The 20,854-nt window shown below is 32.8% G+C and overlaps 4 protein-coding genes across 5 annotated transcripts; 2 read left to right on the forward strand and 2 right to left on the reverse strand.

Annotated features, from left to right (window-relative positions):
- The first annotated feature begins 221 nt into the window (after positions 1–221).
- On the forward strand, positions 222–3,450 carry LOC106126692 (acidic juvenile hormone-suppressible protein 1). Its single transcript, XM_013324471.1, has 8 exons — positions 222–333; positions 549–679; positions 809–1,630; positions 1,710–1,879; positions 1,956–2,209; positions 2,298–2,510; positions 2,612–2,794; positions 2,976–3,450. The coding sequence occupies exons 1-8, from the start codon at positions 252–254 to the stop codon at positions 3,239–3,241; spliced, it is 2,121 nt and encodes a 706-aa protein (XP_013179925.1). The 5' UTR covers positions 222–251; the 3' UTR covers positions 3,242–3,450.
- A 6,556-nt stretch (positions 3,451–10,006) lies between these two features.
- LOC106126694 (arylphorin subunit beta-like) lies at positions 10,007–13,174 on the forward strand. The gene is given in 5 exon segments (NM_001312211.1): positions 10,007–10,121; positions 10,569–10,702; positions 10,787–11,614; positions 11,697–11,863; positions 12,175–13,174. Coding segments are annotated over 5 exon segments (2,112 nt in total). The 5' UTR covers positions 10,007–10,030; the 3' UTR covers positions 13,067–13,174.
- Positions 13,175–13,327: 153 nt separating this feature from the next.
- LOC106126889 (basic juvenile hormone-suppressible protein 2) lies at positions 13,328–16,572 on the reverse strand. 2 transcript variants are annotated; one of them, XM_013324796.1, is made up of 5 exons: positions 16,402–16,572; positions 16,050–16,123; positions 14,841–15,662; positions 14,431–14,576; positions 13,328–14,243 (listed from the first exon to the last, which is right to left on the reverse strand). In XM_013324796.1, the coding sequence occupies exons 1-5, from the start codon at positions 16,502–16,504 to the stop codon at positions 13,388–13,390; spliced, it is 2,001 nt and encodes a 666-aa protein (XP_013180250.1). In that variant the 5' UTR covers positions 16,505–16,572; the 3' UTR covers positions 13,328–13,387. The 2 variants fall into 2 exon arrangements, with proteins under 2 accessions (XP_013180250.1, XP_013180249.1); XM_013324795.1 differs by having other exon boundaries at positions 16,050–16,162.
- A 1,035-nt stretch (positions 16,573–17,607) lies between these two features.
- TpnC25D (Troponin C at 25D) lies at positions 17,608–20,254 on the reverse strand. The gene is given in 5 exon segments (NM_001311983.1): positions 17,608–17,972; positions 18,380–18,528; positions 18,768–18,870; positions 19,709–19,880; positions 20,228–20,254. Coding segments are annotated over 5 exon segments (456 nt in total). The 5' UTR covers positions 20,231–20,254; the 3' UTR covers positions 17,608–17,943.
- Positions 20,255–20,854: the final 600 nt, after the last annotated feature.

Here is a 20,854-nt window from a genome sequence, read left to right on the forward strand (position 1 = left end):
ACGGCGTGACAAGGTACAAACCAAATGATCCATGTATATGTAAATGTAAACTAGAGCTAAGTTGACAGTAAAACACAGTGAAAGTTTTAATAATAAGAATTCGTACTTATTATGCTAAAATTATTGGAAGATAAGGGTGCATGATATTTATTATTTACATTATACCTGACCTACACTAGATAATTGTTGAATATTATCGAAGTATTTTAGTATATATAGTGGTGTTATGGGCAAATTCTACACTAACGAACATGGCTCGTCTGGTCTTGTGTGTGTTGGCACTGCTGGCCTGTGGGCTGGCAGATCCTGTCCATAAGGTGCAGCAAAAAATTGGTAAGTTTTAAATTATGTTTTATATCTTTTTGTCACTATTGGGTTTCTTACATTTTAGCAGGTTTTTGACTATCGTCGTAGTGTGGTGTAGTATACAAAATCTCCAAGGATTTGTAGAATTACAAAAAAAAATATTATAATTTTTAAACTTAAAATAACCGAAAATATGGTGAAGGTAATTTCCTAATGTTTAATATTATTTTTTATTTGCGTAGCTGATCATGAATTCCTGCAACATCAAGTGGAGGTGTTGAACCTGTTCTATCACATCCACGAACCAATCCACGAGCCGGAGCTGCAGCACTGGGATCAATGGGACCTTATACAGAATATCGAGAAATATACCGTAAGCATAATGCACATCAAGCATATTATCAAACTTGAACTTGCCCTACAGATAAGACTCATAAAAGACTAAACTTATGATTTTTAATGATAATTAAAAACATAAGTACAATTTGTTTTTTTTTTTCAGAACGAAACTGCTGTAAAATTATACTCGGAACTTGTCAAAGCCGATTTGATACTACCCCGAGGTGTTCCGTTCTCAATTTTGGAGCCCACGCACTTATTAGAAGCTAAACTCTTATACAATGTTTTATATTCAGCCAAAGATTTTACCACATTCTATAAGACTGCAGTCTTTGTTAGAAACAAGGTTAACGAGGGTCTTTTCGTGTACGTCCTGAGCGTTGTGCTATTACACCATCCTGGTACCCAAGGCATTGTGATTCCACCAATTTACGACATTTTCCCCTCATACTTCCACAATGCTCATGTGCTTACCACAGCGCAGAGAATCAACACTCATGGCAAGCAATGGATTGAACATTACCCATCTACCTACGTTTGGGATGAGAATGTTGTGATAAGGTGGAACGATACCGTATGGCCCTACTTCACCGATGACTACACTCTTACCTACTTCACACATGACGTTAACCTCAATGCCTACTACTACAACCACAACTTGCTGTACCCATACTGGCTTGGAGGTCAAGAAACTCCATTGATTAAAGACAGACGTGGTGAATTCTGGTGGTTCTTACACAAGCAAATTATTACCCGTTACTACTTGGAAAGACTGTCCAATGGCTTCGGAGAAATACCTGTGCTCGATTTTAACGTTGTTAAACAAGGATACGTCCCACAAATCTCATACCACAACGGTATTCCATTCCCGGTGAGGCCCAACCACTTCCACCTTGATCAACCTGAGTTTGTTGAAGCCATCGAAAAGATTGTAGATTATGAACATCGCGTTCGCGAAGCCATCGACCGAGGATATGTCATCAACGTAAGTGAAGATCTTAATTATAAATTATTTATTAATGCCTATTGATAATATTTTTTACCGATTTAATGTTTATTATTAGCACGTCGGTGAACACATTAACATTCACACTCCGGAGGCTATTGATATTCTCGGTCGATTAATAGAGGGTGGTGTTGATTCTCCCAACCCCAAATACTACAAGGACTTCATCAGCATCTGGAAGGCCCTTCTTGGAAACACTTTATGGCACAAGCAACGTTATCACAATGAGTAAGTTTATAGCTTACAGATTATTAAAAAATTAATAAGCTTTAGATAATTTTCTAATATAAAATATGTTTTTCAGCCTGGTTGCGCTTGTTGTTCCGTCGGTCTTGGAACACTACCAGACTGCCCTACGCGATCCTGCTTTCTATTCAATTTGGAAACGCGTTCTTGGACTGTTCACTGCTTGGCAAAAGACTCTGCCTTCTTATGATGTCCACCAACTGACAGTTCCATCAGTTACCATTAAGAGCGTTGAGGTTGACAAACTCGTGACTTTCTTTGAAAACGTCTATCTTAACGTCACTAACCATCTGCATCTGAACGAGCACGAGAGTAAGTTTTTTCTTATGTTTATTTTAGCTGTTTACTACTAAATTCGATTGCTTGAAATGAAGTTTCTTAATACGATGTTTTCTTCTAGGTAAGGCAGTAGCTGATGATGTCACCGTGTTAGTTCAACGTCCACAGTTGAACCACAAAGTATTCACTGTACGTGTTAACGTTACCAGTGAAGTAGCAAAGACCGTTCTTGTTAAGTTCTTCTTAGCACCCAAATATGATAGCAACGGTGAAGAAATTCCTCTGCATTTGAACACTGAAAACTTCTACCTGCTGGATATTTTCCCGTACGATTGTAAGTAATTACTAAATTGTTATTCTCTACTATTTCCCTTAAATGGATTCCGGTTTATTCTGTGGACTATAAGTACTTAATACCTTTATTTTATATTGTAGTACCGGTTGGAAATGTTGTCATTAAACGCGAGTCGACTGACAACTGGCTCACAATCCGCAACTGGACTCCTGGATACGAGGTCTACGAGAAGGCTTACAATGCATTGCACGGCAAAGGACAATTCGTTCTTGACAGGACTCATCGCCTTAACGGATTCCCTGATCACCTTCTTTTGCCTAAAGGTAAAATTTTTGCGTAATATAAGACCAATTTTCTTATAAAAAAGAAAGAGTAGTCAGAACCTGCTGTAATCATATGCAACCAAGTTTCAACAACAATGGCAATTGTGCCCTTTTCTTCGTAATTAAAACGTAGCCTCATGATGCTGTCTACACACACATACCTAAAATGTTTTTTTTGCAGGTCGCGTTGGAGGTTTCCCATTCGTTCTTCTGGTCCACATTTCCGAATTCCGACCGAGCAAGATTCCGCAAGGCAGCAATTATGACCCTATCGTGTCCTACGGTCTCGGCTCCGGCGCTCGCTGGCTGAGCGACGAACCGTTCGGCTACCCAGTGGACAGGCCTCTGTACCAGTGGCAGGCCGATTTAGTTCCCAACCTTCATATCGAGGACGTCCACATCTTCCACAAACACGTGCCTGAAGTGGTTGTGCCTCAAGTTGTTTAAACGCAATTGATTTGAATAATGAAATATAATTCCTATATATATTTTATATCTCATTAGTTTGTTTTATGTAAACTTTATAATATTACAATAGCTATAATTTTAAAAATGGAACTTGGTATTTGTAACATACGTTCTTTTTCACCCAATATGACACGTGGGGTTGACATATAATACTATGATATTGTAATATAATACTAGCTTACATTTTATATATATTGTATTATTTATTTTCTCATAGTATATGTATTTATTGTTTATATTTATTTCTGTACGATATTGAATATATATTAAAAAATGTTTATGTAATACATAATCTTTTATTTTTTTAACCCGGTTGGTAACTGATTTTTCATTAATTCATGTCACATAGTGACATAAGCATATCAGAAATCCTACTACCATAATACTCAAATAAATATTGAGTTAAAAAAAATATGAAGTTATAATCATTATATTCAATTTTTCTGAATTAGTTTTTATTATGGTTAATTAAATATTTAAGAGAGAATCTATACAAAATTATATTAATATATCGACAGTTTCTAAGAATTTTCACATTAGTATATTAAATAAATAAATGTTTAATGTAACACTCATACACAATTATGTCTTGTTCAGGAGTCTTGGTTCCTGAACTAGGGCTAAGCCCTATTTTTCGGAAGCCAATTCCTTCCCCTTATTATTAAATCGATTTTACATTTAGTAACAAAAGAAAATACAATTATTATTTTGAACATCAAATTGAAGAATAAATTAAAATATAAGTATTTTTTTTACAATTCGAGATTGCAGATAAAGATCAAGAAGAAAATGATATGAAATTACATCTATTCGTTTCTGATTTTTTGTTGGTATTCTGCGTATTTATATTCCTTGTATGGTATTTTTAAATGCGTTTCTGCTGAAAGAATCTATTCGTAAAAGTTCTTGGTGCATTTACTACATTGGTACGCCATCTATTGTTTATTTCAGATACTATATTAAATCTTGCTAGCTTGAATACTTGCTCGTTTTTTTTTTTAAATTGAACCCTCAAAACAAAAAAGTAATAACCAACAGATGTATAACATTTGCTTGTAAATATTGTAATATGCAGAGGCTACATCTTCTCTTCTTCCTAATATTATAAATGCGAATGTTTGTATACATGGATGAATGGAGGATGTTTGAAGGTATCTCCAGTACGGCTGCATGGATCTGGTTGGATGATGTCTGGTCTAATTATTTAAGAATTAAGCTTTTTTTAATCCCGCGCGAACGGAGTCGCGGCCGAGTGCAAGTTTAATATAAATATCTAGTTATTTAGTTGAGGTAACGCTCAAATATGAGACAAGTCAGTAAGCAAGCAGACGTTTTAAAGAAAATTTGGAATATTTTTAAAAATCATTGTATGTCATTAATAACTTTAGTTTTCGGTATTGTTGTCACTTGTCACAATAATTTAGACAAGGTTTAAAAACTGTAATTTTCAAAATTACACTTAAAATACTTATTTGTAAAGTGACTTGTTGTTATCTTGGTTACATAATTAGATCTGCTGCTGTACTATATTTTCCTATTGGATTACTTTTCCAATATATCCTTAAAAATGAAAAGTATTGTAAACTAAAAAATAAAATTGAACTGCAACGAATTGAATAAAAAAACAATTAAAACTATTCTACATTTTTTATTTTTACGCCATCTAGTGACATACTTTAATATTAATAAACTTGTGCATCTTGTAGGTAGTGTGTTACTTTGTGCGATGGTGTGGAATTATCCTATGTGCGCAACGATAAGCTAGATGTCAGCACTGAGTAGTAAATTATTAAACTGATTTTAATAATAAATTAATCATTAACAGGTTGTTAAGTAAGTCGAGTCGATTTTTAAAGAAAATAGAAACGCAATTTATTAATTTAAATTACTTTCACAGGTACCATTATATTCCAGAACTTTACCTGTTTTCAGTGAAAATTTAATCTAAAACCTAAAACTTTTTATCTTAACCAAAGAGTTAAGTTTAGACTAAATTTATCCGATTAAGGATATTTTTGTACTAAAGCATGGGAAATTCGAAGGTAAATCCAATTACGCATAGTTCTTTTGGCTACAGAATTGTCGCTTTACAATGCATTATCTTACCCTTTCAGAAAAAGAAAGGCAAATATGCCGATTATCAACTTTATTTGCAGTCATATTCTAAAGTGTGTAAAACTTATCGAATCTTAACCAAAGTTTTTCTAAATATTATGGTTAAAGTTATCCTTTTTAAGAATATTTACACATGTCATTTATATCTAATATATTTTTTTATTATTATATAATATTATAAAATCAAGACTTCATGGGCATCTTTTTGTAAATTGTCACGAACTTTCCGGGCAACCTATTATTAGCTTGGAAATCCCATTAATATTTATGATATAAAATGATATAAAGAATGAAAAAGAGAGATGGTGGGTTGTGCAAATGATTTTATAAGAAACTAGCTGTCGCCCGCGACTCTGTCCGCGCGGGATTAAAAATAGATGTTGGCCGATTCTCAGACCTACTCAATATGCTCACAAAATTTCATGAGAATCGGTCAAGCCGTTTCGGAGAAGTATGGGAACGATAATTGTCACACGAACATTTTATATATAAGATTGGTAAAAAAAAGGAAAAAAGCATCTAGCAGTATAAATAGATAATTGCTTTACGTTGTAAAAGAAATTGTTTTACGTTGCGTAGTAACTTATAGATGGCAATATTTTATATACTACGTCTGGTAAAATACAGTGCAACATTGAAACAATGTTAACAGAAGTTTATAAATATAGTTAAAAAGTTGAATGAAAGTCTGATTAAATATCCAAAGGTGTAACGTAGTAATAGTATTTTTATCAACTATACGAAAATAGTACTAAAGGATTATTCAATAAAATATAAATATTGCATCAGCGTTTTACTACAAGGTAAAGATTCTTAACATCCTGATTGATGACTTCAATGTCTGTGGTTTATCTTCACTTTTAATTATATTTAACTATTTATTAATAATTGATCTTTTGTCACTTTATTAATTTTTATAACCCTAAACTAACCTATTTCTTTAAGTGTTACATTTTAATATGACGATAAAAACGTGTAATAAACTTAGTACGAGCTCTTTTTATGCATTGCGTTAAATAAATATAATTATACAAAAGAAAAACTATACTTTATTGTTAATCTAATAACTGAGATGTAGAGAAAGCTTTTAGATTTTATTTCCAGCAAATTAATTTTAAACAATATTTTTTCGGATAAATTAATTAAAGGCGAAAAAACGTCTCAAGTAGGTATTCGTAATTTATTTATTCAGGTTATATTTAACAATTTCTTTAATGTCATTACTTAAAATGTTAGTGTGTATTGCCGACACATACGGAACCTTTTAATACGTTTTTACTTATAATTATCATATTTTTATATTTCGAACGTAATGTAACTTTTCTTCTTTTTTATATTCAAATTGTATGCAGTTGTAAATATATCTTCAAATCAACAGTGCGTGATAATCTTATTTCATTATTCTATTTTATATTTTTATTTTCCCTTTTTACTTTATTATATAATTTTTCAAAATTTATCTTAATCCAACCCGCTCTTTCCATCCTTCTTATTTTCAGTCGTGTTTAGTATGTATGGATTAAATGAAAAATATTTATCACTTAATAATTTGATTGCAGTTAATATACAAAATATATTTTCAAGTCACGTTGATTGGGAGATAAAGACCCCACAAACAAGAGATTAAATTAATCGAAACATCGAGAAGTATAATAGCTAACTAGCGTATTTTTTATATTAAAAAGTGTTTATATTTATAATTTTTTTATTTTTTTTTATATCATAAGGTGGCAAACGAGCGAGCGGCCACCTAAAAACGCTGAAATAGCGAGGTGACCGTTGCCCATAGATATGCGCAATTGCATATGCGTTGCCTAACTTTAATCGACGGAGGAGAGGATGCACAAAAAGAAATATTTTCCCTTTCCATGCATCCTCTCATCCGGAAAGTCCACTTCCACTTCCCATCTTTTCCTTATAAGAAAGAGGATGGGAAAGGAAAGAGGACTATATAAGGCCTCCGGGACGCACACTCATCAGACGAATCGCGGAATTGCTTCCACTTCACGCCTGTCTTCTGTGTGGTCGTGGTATTTCACCGGACGAGCCGGGCCAATTCGTGCGAAGATGTTAAAGCGGGCTCTACCACTGTTGAATAATTAATGTCAAATACTTACTAATGTTAAAGGGAAATTTGGGGGGTGACATTTTAAAATAATATTTTACAGTTATTTTTATACAAAATTTTAATCCCTCACTATATGCCTTGGATAAATTAAAAAAATACCGAAACATTACTAACAATTTCGTAATTATTTGCAGTGTGTATTTGTGGTAATTATTAAGATTTTTTTCAGAAGAAAATACATTTTTCCATACATGTTCAAATTTATTTAAATTTAAATTTGATGAAATCACCTGGATGAATATAGATACTGGTAGAAGTGACTTTGCGACAACTATGCTGACATATAATTCGTTGGAGATCGTAACATTTTATTCATAATTATTATTTAATACTAGCTGTTGCACATGACTTTGTCCGCATCTTGCTTCGTGTTATGAAAGTTAATCAAAAATAATACGTTAAAAAATCTATATTACTGCCGTACTATACATATAGCAGTTACCTTCCATTAAAAGAATCATGACATTACATCCCGTCAAAATCAGTTCAGCTTAAAGCGTATAACCATCTCAGTAGCCGGCAACGATTCTGCGGTTCCTCTGGTATTGCTGATGTCCGTGTGCGTCGTTGGACACCTCGGTGTTGCCGCTGCTCGTTTGCCCCTTCTGTTATAAAAAATTTACTGCAGACATACAAAATAAATATATTCTTAGGTACACGTAACCAAATGATTTTTTTTACATTTCGTACATATAGAATGTATATGCAATATTCATAAATATTAAATTTATATAACATATCAAAAAATCTAAATATTATTACAGTATCGTTAATTTACAAACATTTATTGTGATAAAATGGGCAAAGGTAGAAATAAAAGGTTATCATGTTGATAGTTTAAGAAATGTAAAGAGGTTATTAGTTATTTTAAATGATGTAAACATATTCATGAAATTACCAAAATCAATATAATATTGAATTTTTAATTTTGAATTAAAGGGAATGTTTATTTTCTTTCTTTATTTTTTTTTCATCTTTATTTTTCTTTCATGGCGGTCTATTAGTATATAAGCGTCCATAGCCTAAAGGTTAAGGTTACGGATTTCTGATCACGAGGTCGGGGGTTCGAATCCCGCCAATCGACTATTGTCGTAAACCATATCCTAGCACAAGTCTAGAGCTTAGTTGGAATGGTAAAAGAAATATTAGTAAATTTACAAAAAAATCTGCTAATATTTTTCTATAAAAAAATATGACCAAGTGATAAATCAAGAGTATTGAGTTTGGCTTCTATGAGAGTGATAATGTATTATTGTCAAACAAAATAATAATTCTGTTACTAGGTAGGCGAGCATTAAAAAAAGGTATCGTGAGAACGCCTGTGTGGATCTCGCTGAAACTTGGCATAGTTGTAGAACATAGTCTGGAAGATCATGTAAGCTACTAATTGTGTTTTTTAATACTACGCAGACGGAGTGGCGGGGCCAGCTAGTTTAAGAATAAAATATGAATCTGTCCCACGCATTATTCGTTTTAAATTGATATCTGAGTGTCTGTAATGTAAAATATATGTCTTTTTCCAAAATATTATATCGATATTTTCCGCCGATTTGAAGTTATGAACATGTGATATATGTCGTTCGCACATAAAGTGGGTCAATTTAATAGGTCACATTTAACAGTTCATCAAAATCTAGCAATGTAACCTTGTAACGGCTGCCATGAAATATTGTTTATTGTTAGAAGTTAAATTTGATTTTTTTTTAATTTTAATAATGACAATTGAACGTCTTTGCGATGCCTCGGTGAAACCATTCTTATTAAACACCAGGGATGTTAAATAAAACGTTATTAAAAAAATGTCAAATCGATGTTTTGAACAGGTTACCTTACTAAGAACCTATGATGTGTCCTTGTAATTAAATTGATTCAACTTATACAAGGAGTAAGATTGTTTAAATAAGTTTCTAAATTAATGAAGTTATTTTTAACCATACAAAATAGTCTGTCTATAAGAAGTACGATTTCGAGTGACGTTTTGGAATCCACAACCTCACGATTTGAAGTCCGACTCTTAAACTAAGCTGCAGTAAGACACCATACTAATATTATAAGTGCGATGGATATTTGCTACTACACATCTACAAATATATAACACAATCTAGAAATACATAGGCAAATAATAATTTTGTTTTTAATTCCGTGCGGACGGAATCGCAAGCTATGGACATCTATTATTGGTATAATTTCGAAAAAAATTAAATATTACTTTTTAAATACGTTCGTAGTTATTACAATCACTAGATGGATTTAAGAAAAACATTTTGTATATCAATATGGAAAGTTTTTGTTAACATCAATATCTGATAATCGAAATTATAAACAAGGTGATCACGTTTGTTTTTAACGGACCTGCCGAAACACTAATGAGATAAAGTTGAAAGGTGAAATGATAAAGCGCGGCTACGAAAACATTCTATCACCAAGAAACGCTGCATTTCAGTGGGCGATAAGAAATTTACGAATATAGTATAAAAGCTGCAGCTACCGGTGGAGAAGGCACAGTTTTCGCTGTGAACGCAACTATGAAGACGCTCTTGGTGCTTGCAGGGCTAGTGGCCCTGGCGATGTCAGGTGCTGTCCCCACGGAAACCGTCCACTTCAAGACTAAGACTGGTAAAATTTTTAAATTATTTCTATATCTGATCAAATTCTGTGTTACGAACGAATACGCTGCCACTTGAATTGGCCAAAATAGCGAAGTTACCGCTTCCCACTAACATCCAGTTTGGAATATGTGTACCCTTAATATGCAGATAAGGGGACGCATAAAAGAGGATAGCTTTCTGCAGCTCCTTTTCCGCCTCTTACCTTTCCCATTATTTTCTTCTGAGAAAGGGGTGAAAAGTAGAAGAGAGTTAAAATTTGTCAGTATGCACGTTAATAAGACGAAACACGGAATTTTACTTCCGCCTAACGTGTGTCATCTCTATGGTCGGAGAATTATTATACCGCTCTCACATGCTCAAATATATCTGAATACCGTCTTAAAAAAATACAAATACTCACAAATATATCTGAATACCGTCTTATAAATATACAAATACTCACAACAATTTTCAGTCGATGCCGAATTCGTCACCAAGCAGAAGAAAATTTTTGAGCTTTTCTTCACACCAGCTGAAATTAGCAAGGATGCCGAGTACTACAAAATTGCAAAGGAATGGAATATTGAAGCTAACATCGAAAATTACACCGTAAGCACTTTTTTAAATATTTGTTTTGGTAATCGCTCCTAATATGTATTTGATTAAGTGAACACCGTTTTCCTTTATTTTCAGAACAAAAAGGCTGTAGAAGACTTCTTGGTGTTGTACAAACATGGTTTCCTGCCCAGAAATCACGTTTTCTCTGTTTTCTATGAAAAACAGAGAGACGAAGCAATCGCTCTCTTCCATCTTTTCTACTATGCCAAAGATTTCGACACATTCTACAAAACTGCGGCTTACGCCCGCGTATTCCTTAACGAAGGTCAATTCTTGTATGCGTACTACATTGCTATTATCCACCGTCCAGACACTAAAGGAATTGTCTTGCCCGCTCCTTATGAACTCTACCCTGAGTTCTTTGTCAACACTGATGTTTTATACAGAATATACCGCACTAAAATGCAAGGCGGAATCTCCAATCCCGACTTTGCTTCTGAATATGGTATAACTTTCGAAAACAATTACTATGTCTATAACACCAACTATTCTAATTACTGGACTTATGGTGACGAGGAATACAAGTTGTCGTACTTCACAGAAGACATCGGATTAAACTCTTACTACTATTACTTCCACTCGTACTTCCCCTTCTGGCTCGAAGGAGACGTTTTCACCATTTGGAAAGACCGTCGAGGTGAAGCTTACTTCTACTTCTACAAACAATTGATCGCTCGATACTATTTGGAGCGTCTAAGCAATGGATTAGGTGAAATCCCTGAATTCTCTTGGACCAAACCAATCAAAACTGGCTATGTTCCATTCTTAATGTACTACTATCCGTTCGTTCAAAGACCTGCCCACTACCAAATCCCATATGAAAGCAATGTTCAAGAATTACAGTTCCTCGATGCCTACGAAAAGACTTTCTTACAATACCTGGAGAGAGGCCGCTTCAAGGCTGTAAGTATACATATTAACTTATGCTTAAAATTATTAATATGTTCCATTAGTTCTAAAAATAACAACGATATTTTCCTTTCAGTACAACCAAGAAGTTGATTTCACCAATTCAAAATCTGTTAACTTCGTTGGAAACTATTGGCAATCCAATGTCGACTTATATGAGAAATTCGGACCAAGGAACTACCACCGCTCCTACGAAGTCACTGCCAGGCGTCTCTTGGGTGCTTCTCCGGAACCTGCTGACAAGTATGTATCTCTATGACCAGTGGGAACAATAATTAAAGAGGACATATATCAGTACCTAACATTTTTCTTTGGTCTATAGACTCTTTTAAAAAACGATGTAGTGATCCGCCTTGCGTTAAGAAAATTGAATTATAATACATGTAATTTATGTATTTGACTAGGATTATAAAACCATCTACCTATATAGATAATCAACCATCCCGTATTTTAGCCGACTTCAAAATGGAGGTTATATACCTACAGATAATAATATCGTTTACACGTAATCATTTCAAAAAAGGACATTTAATTCATTGTTCTTATTTTTACAGGTACAGCTACATCCCTACTGCCCTTGACTTTTACCAAACATCGCTGCGTGACCCTGTCTTCTACCAACTCTACAGCAGGATTCTTAAGTACTTCATTCAGTACAAAGAATACCTTACGCCTTACACTCAGGACCTGCTCCACTACGTCGGCGTTAAAGTAACTGACGTCAAAGTTGACAAGCTCGTCACATTCTTCGAATACTTTGATTACGATGTAACAAACAGCGTGTTCTTTACACCAGAGCAACTGAAGACTGAGAAGTTCACACCCTACAAAGTGCGTCAGCCACGTATTAACCACAAGCCATTCACAGTTACGGTCGACATCAAATCTGAGGTTGAAGGCGATGCTGTAGTAAAGGTCTTCCTTGGACCTAAATACAACGGTGAAGGTTTCCCGCTGACGTTGGAAGACAACTGGATGAACTTCATCGAGCTCGACTGGTTTGTTCACAAACTTACTGCCGGACAGAACAAGATTGAACGCAGCTCAACCGACTTCTTGTTCTACAAAGAAGATTCAGTACCAACTGCAGAAATCTGGAAACTTCTTGAACAGAGCAAAGTGCCCACTCACATGTCAACGGAAGCAGACTTCATGCCGTCAAGATTGATGCTACCTAAGGGAACAAAGGGTGGTTTCCCCTACCAATTGTTTGTTGTAGTATATCCATACCATGGCAAAGAGCAGATTACAGAGCCGCTAGAAAGCTTTATTGTTGACAACAAACCATTCGGTTACCCATTGGATCGTCCAGTGAACGAGCCTTACTTCATACAGCCCAACATGTACTTCAAGGATGTGTTTGTTTACCACGAAGATGAAATTTATCCTTACCAGTCTAATTACCCCTACTATGTAGGTCCCAAGACTACTTACACTAAATTTTAAGAAGATTATGGAATATCTTTCTGTGTGATCAACGATCAAATTAATAGCAATTAATTCTTATTGTTTTTATTTATGCATTGATAATTAAAGTTGAATATTTTTATCAAATTAATTTATTTTATTTTTATCCTGAAATAGTATAAATTGCACATTAATTCTTTCAAAATATTTAGGCAGTTATTAAATTGAATTCTAACCCAGAAATTACGTCTAACATATTATATAAATTAAATACAAATAAAACACAAAGTTTCACAAAAAACTTAATAATATATTAACTTAACTAAATGTATATACATAAATAATTCTTTCTCTCAATAGTTAATTTAAATTCTTGGAAAAATATCCGTTAGCATTTGTATTTGTCTTTTTATGAAATACGGTGATGTTAAAAAATCTATAGTTATTTGCAGAAGGCTTAAAATTAGCTCCTTCCCTATGAAATGGGAATCCTAATGGTTTTCTATCGAATTCATCGGGCATTAGTTTGCGATAATTCACATAATAATCATTAGGCATGTCGATATTAAAAACTTCCTCTTTTGGAGATATTATTACAAAGAGTGTTAGATTCAATCCAATTTCCAATCCTTTTGGAATAACTAAACTTGCAGGGAATTTAAACAAATTATATCTGTTTATCTCATTTGATTGATCTTCCATGTTATAATAATTCTCATAAGAAAACTTAGAAAACCTTTCATGTGTGGACCAAATAATATTGTTTATTCCATTTTGGAGCTGGTAAGAGAAACAGTCAAGTTCAAAGAAATTGGAGAATAAAACCCAGCAGTTTTCATCATAACACTGCGGTCCTAAAAATAGTCGAACAACAACTGGTGATTCAGTTTTTGATTCCACTGTAAAATTAATATCGAAGTTGACATGGTTCAATCGTTTAAGTCTCGCCGTAATTGCGTATGGAATTTTCATTGGATCAATCTTTTTTATTCCTTTATTTAAGATTAATTGGTAGTAAGAAAAATAGGTTGTTATTTTAGGAATTCTTGCGTCGATTATTTTCACATCATCGTATTCATATTTCGATATATCGTAAGGTTCCAATGTCCTTTCAAATTCATTGAAATAATTCAAAAGATTTTGTATCAAGTACCAATAAACAGGATCTCTCAAAGATGTTTCAGGGTGATGTAATACTGATGGTGCTGGATTGTAGCTGAAAGATTCGAAAATGATTATTTTAAAAAGTCGATTGTATCTATTTACATTTAATAATTATAAGGCTACTGTTTTCATTCACAGTAATAATCTAAAAATGACCTTGTTTAAAGGCTGGTATTATCTGGCTTGTATTTATGGTACTAAATAAAATATTTATTTGTTTTATTTTTTAATTTTCTTACCTGTCCAAAGGATACGTGTTACCTCCGTAACCAAAAAATGATCTGATAAATTTAGCCGACTTTACTCCGTCCAAATTTGCACGTAATATTTTAGCTAAAAGATCAATATAGTTGTCTTCAGTCATAGATATTTTTGTGCCATTGTCCTGTAAAAAATATTTTTGAAATACACACACACCTATATCACAGAACTTTTTTCTTTTTTCTAAAAGATTAGCTCAATATGACGTTAAGCTTAGTTATTAATAAGATAGAGATTTCCATTACAACAACGAAAAAAAACCTTTGTTCCCATTAACATATTCTTTGGCTATTGCTAAGTTATAAAGTTATTGATACAAGTAAGAAAAAATAATTTCAAATAATAAATGTTCACACAAAGAGATTATGACTTAACATATTTCGCTTACCATAAAAATGACTCTTCTTGAAATACATTCCCTAATAGCTATATCAATTGATTTAATTCTCGCTTGCTCTTCATTCCAATCTTTAAGCGTTGACGATCTAATCGGAAATGGCAGACCGTTATCATACTGAAGATACGGATTGTAGTCCGTAAAGCATTTCTCTGTTGATTTATTTCTTTCATATTTCAAATATTCCTTTTCCAAATTATATCTGGCCATTAATTGTTTATGTACGTAATAGTAAAATTCGGCATGCTTTGGATTTATTTCTTCCAGCTCACTATTTGACATCCAAAATGGATGTAACAATTGAATTCCGGAATAATAGCTGTTTATACCAATATCTTCTCTAAAATAATTAAGTTCTTCGTGACATCCATTGCTTGCTAGATTCCAACCAGAGTAGTTAGTATTTATTGCTATGACGTCACCAGTTTTATAAAATTGGTTCACTTCCCCTTCTTGAGCATTAAATTTTCCATCGTCTATCATTAGTTGCATTGCCTTTCTGATTGTTTCACTATTTATAAAGTAATTCGGTTTCGTAATATAAGGTGGTTCATATTCAAATGCGTTTATCAATTTATTTTTATCCGAGTAAATAGCAGTAATTTTTAGAGCATATGTGAGCAAATCTTTATTGACGTTGTTTCTTGCCCACGCTGATATTCGCTGCAATTCCCCGATTTCAACACTTTGCAGCAACCGAAATAATGCTACTGCTGCGTTTTTTAAATTGTCGTCATAAATGGTAAATGTTAAGCCTTTAGATGTAAAACCTTTTTCAACATATGTCATAAACAATTGGTAATGTTCATTATTCTGTAAATAACATATTTTGGTTTTTACAAGGTTAAATCAAACTTAAACAAAAGTTCTGCTGCTAGCTTATCGTGGGTTTCTGACGCCAAAATCTCTGTATAATACAATACATATTGTCATCTCTGTCATTATTTTTGAAAAACAAAAGAGATTACAATAAATTTTAAACGCGGATTTCGGTTTCAGAAACTTACGGCGAGTGTGTAAAACGTTTTTTCCTTACATTTAAAAATAGTTAAAATACTCGAATGAAACTGCTATTTGTATTTTTTAGTTTTTTAAATTAATTGATTTAAAGAGAATTTGAAAAAGATCGAATTTGACAAAAAAGTTTTGTTATTTACAGCAGAACTTAATTCAATTTGGAATTTTTAGCATTAAGCTTACCTGATCCACAATATCTGATAGTTGAATTTCATCGACCTTGTCGTATTTGTGAGAAGGATTGTTATTTCCTGGAACTATTTGCATTAAAAACTTTTCATCATCGAAACCAAAATCTACAAATACAAGCATGTATTCAAATTAGAGTAAAAAAGCCAGAGCGGAATTAAAAAAAAAATTCCTCAACAGATAAACTGAGTTTAAAACTGCTATTGAACCTAGAAAGGCTAAGAATATATTCATTTCAATATTTATTGATTACTTTGATATGTAAATTTTTTTGCAGTAATTAGTAAGAACTTCACATTTTTATTGTCTTGGTACTTATTGATATTAAAAAAAAAATCCAACATACCTCCTTCATTGCTATACTTTTTAAATTCGTCCACTGGTATAGTATTGACATTTGTCAATAAAACTAACCACAAAAACATCACAAGAATAAAACGTAACAACATAATGGTAGCTCAGTGACTTAATTTTGTGAATGGCACAGGGCTTATGCAGTTTCATATCTGATTCTCTTAGCCCACTTGAGCTACTGAGATCAGTGTAATAGGTATAATTTTCTTTGTACAGCCGAGAACAAAATTGCTTTTTTAGCAACCTTGATACCATACAAACCGAACATCCAAAGATGCCAAGAAACAAGGTAGTCAAAATTATTTATTTGGATTTACAAATTTTAGATCCAATGATTTATGGCCGCATAGAAAAACATTATGGTGCTTTTGATATAAGAAGGATAAAAAACTTGTCAAAACCCTTAACTTAAACTATTTTATGCAATTACTTTATCCGCGAAACTGTCTGTGCGGGATTAAAAAATAACTTACTGAGTAGCCTATGTATTATTCCAGTCCATGTTCATCATGTCCATATCTGTACCAAATTTCAAGATCCCTTGAGTCGTTCTGGAGTTGTAACAAACATCTACCTATTTATTTATCTAGACTTTCTCAATTATAATATTAGTAAGAAAACTAATAAAAAAATGAAACAAAAATCTGTTTGTAGCTAGCTGTACACGTAACCGAGGAAGCAGTATAAAATTGGTCAATTTTCCAATTGTGACCCTTGTGTGGAACACGTCTCATTTTGGTCCAGAAGTAATTGGTCGTAAAGCATAATAAAACGTCATCTTCTCGCATAACTCATGACGTCTTGATGAAAAAATGAATTAATTTTTAATACAATAAAGCGAACATCGATTGGCATTCATCATCAGCTCACTGTACGTCCCACATATCTTTGAATTTCTTCTGAGATATGTGCAGGTTGCATCACGATGTTTTCCTTCACCGTAAGAACGTCGGATAAATGTACATATGTAAATCGGAAATCGAAAATCACATTGGTACATGGCGAGATTCGAACCCAGGACCTGCATATTGCAAGTCAAGGGCTTAACTCCTGAGCCAACGACGCTCCGAACCGATCGATTGCTATTGAACAAACCAAAATATCAGAAATCAAATTAGATTAGAAAAAAAAATACTATAATACGTTTGTGTTGTTCGTTTGAACAAATGTATATTGGTGAATATAAATAAAATAACAGTTTTCTTTATATCATTGTAATTTGATAGAATACTTTCAGATATTTTTATACATACAATGCGTTATAAATATTAGCATAAAATTGTTTAAAATAATTTACGTTCTATGAAAATTATTAGATAAATAATTTCTACGAACGAAAACTTAAATGAATATCACAACAATTAAGTTATCAAACTAATGCCTATCTATAAGATAGATAAAACATAATGTGTCTACAATCTGCTTTACAACCATGCTAATACCGCATTCAATTTGTACTTATAACGAAGTCTTGCAACTCCTTAAAAGAATGTAAAATATATTCTAATTATATAATGCTATATGTATATAAAATTTAATCGCCAGTCATCATCTCCATGAATTCTGTAAATAAAGAAAATATATATTATTCATGTGAAGTATAGAGTAAGCTAATAAAATAAGAGAGTCATTCAAGTTTATAAGAATAACTCAAGTATATTTCCGAATCCCAACTATGCTTTTATAAAATTTTGATAAATAAAAGATTTAACAATAAGAATAATCAACGATAAAACTTTTAAACGCCGTATAACGGTCATTCAAAACTGTTAAAATGCCCTATAATATTTCAAGTGCTATTTTGGTAATATTTATATACTTTTTATATCAAGTAAAAATAAAGAGTACAAATAGTAAATCCATGATCGAAGACACAAAAACATATTTTTTTGTTTTACTTCAACCGAAACAAATAATTCTTGCTCATAATAGTATTGATATGAAATTGTAATAATATAAAAGTAACTAACCATCGAAGTCAACAGTTCCGGAGCCGTCAGTGTCAATCTCAGCGATAATGCCGTCAAGATCAGCGTTGCTGAGCTTGTCGTCTAACGCAGCCAGGATCTCCTTCAGCGTCGACGTTGTAATGTAGCCGTTACCTTCACGGTCGTACAATCTGCAATTTACATACATTTCTTGTTAGTTTTAAACTCATTTATAATGTGTACAATACAATTTTAAGGAAAGACTATAAATAGGGGAGCATATTTTAGCATTCAATAAAACTTTACTATTGTTTTACAACGACTCCATAAAATGCAGATGCCAGAAAACAGAGGACCGTATATTATTAAAAAGGGAAAATATTTTATCCAAGAGTCAATGCAAGCCGAAATATTTTGCAGTTTACAATACCTGAAAGCTTCTTTAAGTTCTTGTTGCATGGCTTCAGCGTCCTCTTCTTCTAAGAAGTGGGAGGCGATGTTGCAGAAACCATCAAAGTTAATCTTGCCCGAGCCTAAAACAACAAAAATCGAATTGAACCTGAGATAAAAGCAACAATAATCACCCAGATTTATACCATATATTGAAGTATTGAAAAAGGTGCATATTTTAAAACAAGTGCACTGCACTCAAAACAATGTGAAAAAAATACACATTTTTGATTTAGCTTCCCGATAACTAATATCGTATTAGGCCTAGTTTCACTTACTCAGCAGAAAATAGACGATAAAAAAATTATTTTAATGTTTACAACCGTTTCTCAAATCCTTGAAAACAGCGAATCAACAAAAGATGATTCTATTTTTATTGAAATCGTAAGAGCTTAAAAATTTCCAAACTGAATGAATTAACTCCAACACACCGTGACCAAAATAACTTCGTTGCTCCTTCCAGCGTGCAAAATGAAAATATTTACTGGTAATTTATCTTCCACTAGCTGTCAACACTTGTCACATTCGCAGTGAAGTCTGTTAGCCTAAAATAGCTTATGTGGGACAAACGTATGGTGATAATCACATACATATGAAAATAATAAGCTTAAATGTGAATGGCTACGAAGGTAAAGGAAGACCGAAGAAAGTACGGATGGATTGTGTAAAAGAGGGTATGTGTAAAAAGGGATGGATTCAGATATAAAAGCTGATAAAGATGCATGGAAGTGTTGGACATACTGTGCCGACCCTTCGTAGGGAAAATAACAGGCTAATGACGATGGTACAGCTGTACTGTTATCAAAACGAGTCTTCATAATTTAGTATAAGTTATGAAACGTGTTGCAAAACGACGATTTAATCTATTATCAATGTTTTTATTGTAATATTCGAACGGAGTAAATCAATCTTTTAACTCACCTTCAGGGTCATTTTCGTCAATCAAGGCCTGAAGTTCAGAGTCGTCGAACAGCTGACCCATGGTGTTCAAGATGGTGGAAATTTTGAGGACATCAATGTAACCAGACTTGGTTGTGTCGAACATTTGGAATGCCTTGCGGAGCATGGCCATTTTCTGATCATCGTCAGTGTCCTGAAAATATTACAAATACAAATTGAAAAAAAAAGTTGTTGAGATTGAAAGTTAATTAATAAGAAAAGTTTTGCTCTATTTTAAATAGAAATTAATTAAAAATTTACTATCAATTTCAAACATAAAAAAACCTTTTAATGTTTTAATTAGTATTAAAGCCACGAAAAATTGTTTAATTGATTTATCTAACTAGTTTTTTTATCTTTTTTTTAACGTAATCTTTTTGTTTTTTTATCAATGGATGATATTAAAATTTCTATATTCTTTAACATCACACATATTCACATAATCACTGCTGTCACTTTTTAATTGTCTTTTCACTAAATAAAAAAAAAAAACCTCCTCACCATGTTTCAAAATTATTGACGCGAGAGTAACAAGAACCAAATCCGAGTGCGAGTATTGTTACACTAAAGCTTAACTTCACGTGCAACCCTTATTTATAGAAAATTTCAGTCGGCGTTATACAGGCATACGAAAATACTTGAAAAACTATATCTCTTTCTCTATCGTACGATCTCCAATAGTGACGCGGCGCCTCTATCCACTCGTATACGTCAGAGCTATGAAAATTTGTATCGTTACAGGAAACGCGGTGTTTATTTTCAGCAATTTATCGATTCAATATGACAGCTACGTTTTTATATGTTTTTAATGGGAATGCACTCCACTTTTAGCACTTCCTGATCTATTTACATAATTAAAATACGTATAAATTGCATGTTGTAAAATAATTAGTATCTACAACTTGCAACTGTAACATTATGATAAAAATTACAGTGAAAAAAGCAAGGAACTAAAAGATGCTAATATTTTTTAAAATGATAGTGTTTCATACTTTTGACAACCAAAATAAAATATTTCAGAATCGATGTAAATGTGAATGGATATCGCATGCCAACTGACGCAATGAGCTCATCTTTGAATTTAATAGTTTTGTTAAAAGCTTACATTTGGAATGCTTCATATTCTAG

This window comes from Papilio xuthus, unplaced genomic scaffold (assembly GCF_000836235.2).
Source record: "Papilio xuthus unplaced genomic scaffold, Pxut_1.1 DF824992.1, whole genome shotgun sequence".
Taxonomy (NCBI): Eukaryota; Metazoa; Arthropoda; class Insecta; order Lepidoptera; family Papilionidae; genus Papilio; species Papilio xuthus.

Bases quoted from the DNA above. Each gene is read 5' to 3' on its own strand.
- LOC106126889 (XM_013324795.1), bottom strand. From the start codon at position 16,504: ATGTTGTTACGTTTTATTCTTGTGATGTTTTTGTGGTTAGTTTTATTG. The intron at 16,163-16,401 runs GTATGTTGGATT...TTGTATTTGTAG, and splicing joins AAAGTATAGCAATGAAGGAG to ATTTTGGTTTCGATGATGAA. The intron at 14,577-14,840 runs GTAAGCGAAATA...TATTTTTTACAG, and splicing joins CAAGAAGAGTCATTTTTATG to GACAATGGCACAAAAATATC.
- LOC106126692 (XM_013324471.1), top strand. From the start codon at position 252: ATGGCTCGTCTGGTCTTGTGTGTGTTGGCACTGCTGGCCTGTGGGCTG. The intron at 334-548 runs GTAAGTTTTAAA...TTATTTGCGTAG, and splicing joins TAAGGTGCAGCAAAAAATTG to CTGATCATGAATTCCTGCAA. The intron at 2,210-2,297 runs GTAAGTTTTTTC...GTTTTCTTCTAG, and splicing joins GCATCTGAACGAGCACGAGA to GTAAGGCAGTAGCTGATGAT.